Genomic DNA, 4741 nt, shown 5'->3' with positions numbered 1-4741 from the left:
CCTAAATGCACTGTTGAACTGTCTTTCTCTCTCTCTCTCTGTCTCTGTGTGTCTCTCTCCCCCCCTCCCTTTCACTCTCTCTCTCCCTCTCTCTCCCCCCCTCCCTCTCTCTCCTCTCTCAGACGGAGGGTCTGGGCACGGCCCTGAAGATCCTGTTCTCAGAGAAGGAGATCCAGAAGCTTCCAGAGCACAGCCCTTCTAAAGGCTTCCAGCTCACCCGCCAGGAGATCATAGCCCTGCTCAATGGCTTCGCCAGGTGGTCCCCCACACACACACACACACACACACACACACACACACACACACCTACACACACACATGGAGCGGCCTACGGTTGGTCCACCCAGCCCAGAAACACTTGTTGTAAACCAGAGTCAAACGTTACATGAGAGTTGTTAAACACATAAGATTCAACTATTTGGTGATGGTTAATTGGTTGATTGTTTAATTGTTTAATTGGCTGATTGGCTGATTGGTTAATTGTCAGTTTTGTCAATATTTTGATAGATTTGTGGAAGACTTGATGATGGAAGGTTAAATTTAAGTCTTCCTAACTTCCCCTCTCCTCCTCCCCCCTCCCCTCCTCCTCCCCTTCCCTCCCCCCTCCCCCAGGCTCTCGACCAGCATCCATCAGCTCCATCATTTCCGCAGCCTCCTGAAGGACCAGAGGTAACAGCCGCCGCCTCCTCCCACCACCGGGGGGCGCCAGAGCCCAGCACCCCCAGCCCAGCCCAGCCCAGCCCAGAGGGAACTGCAATAGTCTTATCTCTCCCCTGAATAAGGCCTCGTTCAGGGATTTCAGGATCAACACTGACACCCCCCCCCCCCCCACACACACACACACACACACACACACCTCTCCCCCTGCCCTCCATCTCTGTCCAGGTCTCAGAGACCTCTCCTCCCTAAAGGCTGTTAGTCTCTGCCTGAAGACGACACCTCCAGCTTAGGTTTAACAAGATGGTCGCTGAAGGTTTCTCACGTCGCTCAGAGGGAGGGAGAGTGCTCAGAGGGAGGGAGAGTGCTCAGACGGAGGGAGAGTGCTCACGTGCGTTTCTGTGTCTGCAATGATCCATGCTGGTCTCCATGGCTCCTCCTCCTTCTCCTCCTCCTCCTCCTTCCCCCCATCCTTCCCTCTTTCTCTTCCCCTGTGTCCCCAGAGAGGACCTGTCCCTCCTCCTCCTTCCCCCCATCCTCCTTCTCTTCTCCTGTGTCTCCAGAGAGGACCTGTCCCTCCTCCTCCTTCCCCCCATCCTCCTTCTCTTCCCCTGTGTCCCCAGAGAGGACCTGTCCCTCCTCCTCCTTCCCCCCATCCTCCTTCTCTTCCCCTGTGTCCCCAGAGAGGACCTGGTTTCCTCTTCCTTTGTTTTACTGTAAAAGAAAGAAAAGAAAAGAAAACGTTTATATATTATTATTTTTTTGGTGACTTTGTTTCCATCTCAGGCATACTAGACCTTCCCTGTGTGTGTGTGTGTGTGTGTGTGTGTGTGTGTGTGTGTGTGTGTGTGTGTGTGTGTGTGTGTGTGTGTGTGTGTGTGTGTGTGTGAGAGAGAGAGGTTTATCGGCAGTTGCAGCTATGTAATTATGTGGCCTACAATTCATTCCGTACTTTTCCGATCATGAACCTGACACGTGGAGCAGCTTTTTGGACTTTTTCTGTCTTTGTGTGTGTGTGTGTGCGCGCACGCGTTCACACTCACTGCGCTGTTTAGGGATATCACCAGATCCAGTCTCTGCTGAACATTAATTAATTAATCTATGCCTTATGTGAATTAGAATGACCTAATTAGATTACAATATTGACTGAATTTAAAATTCAAATTGACCTCCAACCCTGATGAGAGGATGGAGAACGTCACTGAAGCAACACTGAACAAGCAGTAGTTTCTCTATGATGACGTCGGCTCGGCCCGGCCCGGCCCGGCATGCTTCGGCCCTGTAGTGTGAGGGAGGGCGCGTCGTCACAGGTTTGAAGAGGGTCGTTCCAAACCGTCATCACCACATTCTCTTGTCGTTATTACCTGACACCTCTGATGTCTGACCATCATGTTAAGATGTGGACCAAAGATTTTTTTTTCATTTTTATTTATTTATTTCCTGCCACGTCTGTTTTGTTTTGCCTTCCAGATGTTCTGTTCTCTGACGTCACCACCTTGACGGACGCAGGCTGAAGAGAGACAGGGTCGGGAGGCTGGCGGAGGTAGAAATCGGAGGACGGGCTCATTGTAATGCATGGAGTGGAATGAGGGACACCATCGAACGTGTGTTTGACACCGTTCCTCAGTCCGTTTCGTGCATTACAATGAGCCCGTCCTCCGATTTCTACCTCCACCAGCCTCCCCTGGAGTGGGTGAAGCTTTATGTACGAACATGTCACACTTCTGGTCCGTACTCAAGTTGCTTTGACAGTTTTGTAAAGGAAGGGTTGGGGATCTGAGGAGAATATGGCTGAAGTAGAGTAGCTGTAGAGTAGCTAGCACGCTGATGCTAATGTGAAGGGCAATGGTGCTGAGGGTAGCTAGTTAGCTTATGCTAAGCTTATGCTAATGTAAAGGGCAACGCTGCTTTAGTGATGAATGTGAACGCTATGAGGATGGAAGGGCTGGGTTAGTGTGTGTGTGTGTGTGTGTGTGTGTGTGTGTGTGTGTGTGTGTGTGTGTGTGTGTGTGTGTGTGTGTGTGTGTGTGTGTGTGTGTGTGTGTGTGTGTGTGTGTGTGTGTGTGTGTGTGTGTGTGTGTGTGTGTGTGTACACACTCTGAGCCTTGCATGCTGTCTACAACACAACGTCTTGTGCAATCCACTTGTCTGCCTTAATAAGAGTTCCAAAAGTCGCTTTGAAAAAAGACTAAAGTTGCTTTGAGCTGAAATACAAATAAACATCCTGTCTCCAGTGGTCTCTGCTCTCTCTGGTTGATGCTAAGTGGGATGCTTGGGACGGCCCAACTCTGACATCACTGAGGTTGAGATTTATAACACTAAAGGTAAGGGTCAGAGTTAGGTTAAGGTTAGGTAAGGGTCAGAGTTAGGTTAAGGTTAGGTAAGGGTCAGAGTTAGGTTAGGGTTAGGTAAGGGTCAGAGTTAGGTTAAGGTTAGGTAAGGGTCAGAGTTAGGTTAAGGTTAGGTTAGGGTTAGAGTTAGGTTAGGTTAAGGTTAGGTTAGGGTTAGGTAAGGGTCAGAGTTAGGTAAGGGTCAGAGTTAGGTTAGGGTCAGAGTTAGGTTAGGGTTAGAGTTAGGTTAGGTTTAAGGTTAGGTTAGGGTTAATGTTAGGGTTTGGATACAGGGTAGGGTCATCCCAAGGATCCCATTAACCATCTCCCCTTTGGCTTTCTTCTCTCTCTGCCTTTGTGACACTCAGATTACCAGATTACCAGATTACTCAGATTACCCACAACTTGTACTCTTTGTAAAAGAAGGAAATACAGAACTTTTTTCAAATCTATATGGATATATATAAAGATATATATATAGAGAGAGAGGTGTATATATATAAAGATATATATATAGAGAGAGAGGTGTATATATATAAAGATATATATATATAGAGAGAGAGGTGTATATGTATATCGATATATATATATTGATATTTATATAGATGTACAGCGCCTTCGGAAAGCATTCAGACCCCTTCACTTTTTCCACATTTTGTTGTGTTATAAACTCAATTTAAAACAGTTTAAATTAAAAGAATTTGCCATCAATCCACATACAATACCCCAGAATGACAAAGCGAATACAGGTTTTTAGAAATTTCAATACATTTATTAAAATTGAAATACAGAAATACCTCATGTACATGAGTATTCAGACCCTTTGCTATGACACTCTTAAAATGAGCTAAAATGCAAAACGTCATCAACAAATCACTCAATAGGTTGAATTGAGTCCATCTTAATGCAAGGATAGTTAGTTCATGTAATTTTGGAATTAATATCTTTGTTTTTATAGGGTCTCTGATTTGCATAGGAATCAGTTCTACACTGTGTGGATCAGGTTGTCATTACAAACTGAGCTTTGTCATTCTGGGTGTGTGGGGATTGATGGCAAATTCTTATAATTTAATCTATTTTAAATTGAGTCTGTAACACAACAGAATGTGGAAAAAGTGAAGGGGACTGAATACTTTCCGAAGGCGCTGTATATATATATATATATATATAGTTGCACCTATATTGTGTATACTTGTTGAGTATATTTATTTGAACGAGATGAGTAAATATTTCCGGTTGTCATTCAACAATGTGTGTGTCTCTTTGTTATTGTGGTGTGAACAACAATCACTCATTTCCACTGATGGGTAAATACGTGTCTTGTGTGTGTGTATACGTTATGAATGGTTGGATGATATTCTGATTGTTATAATGATACATTCTTAGTAGTTATTTTGCATATACTATTGTTTCCTTTCACCAGACATTAGCTGCATAAGTAAGGACAGTGACAAGCAAACAAGAACATGACAACACACACACACACACACACACACACACACACACACAGAACCCTCCAAGTGTCCTTTTATTTGCATTTGTGTGTCAATACACCACAACAGGGTTAGGGTCCACAGACAAAACCTGACAGAAAATATAGCATTTTCATTCAGTGAAACTTAGACAGCAATGGAGGACAGTGTGACTGAGCGACCCGGACGGTGGGCAGGAGTTCAGTGTGACTGAGCGACCCGGACGGTGGGCAGGAGGACAGTGTGACTGAGCGACCCGGACGGTGGGCAGGAGTTCAGTGT

The 4741-nt window shown here is 45.5% G+C and overlaps 1 protein-coding gene across 4 annotated transcripts in view; it reads left to right on the top strand.

Annotated features, from left to right (window-relative positions):
- ero1b (endoplasmic reticulum oxidoreductase 1 beta) overlaps positions 1–2747 on the top strand; it is a 15692-nt gene extending 12945 nt beyond the window's left edge. For 3 of the 4 annotated variants that reach the window (XM_083690120.1, XM_083690118.1, XM_083690119.1), the window contains 2 exons: positions 123–256; positions 613–2747. In XM_083690120.1, coding sequence (XP_083546246.1) covers positions 123–256; positions 613–673 — 195 coding nt within the window. In that variant the 3' untranslated portion in view covers positions 674–2747. The remainder of the gene's footprint in view (positions 1–122; positions 257–612) is intronic. The other variant, XR_014554739.1, reaches the window with a different exon arrangement.
- Positions 2748–4741: the final 1994 nt, after the last annotated feature.

The sequence above is a fragment of the Argentina silus genome (genome assembly GCF_951799395.1).
Source record: "Argentina silus genome assembly, chromosome: 18".
NCBI classification, from domain to species: domain Eukaryota; kingdom Metazoa; phylum Chordata; class Actinopteri; order Argentiniformes; family Argentinidae; genus Argentina; species Argentina silus.
This window is presented reverse-complemented; position numbering and strand designations above follow the sequence as displayed.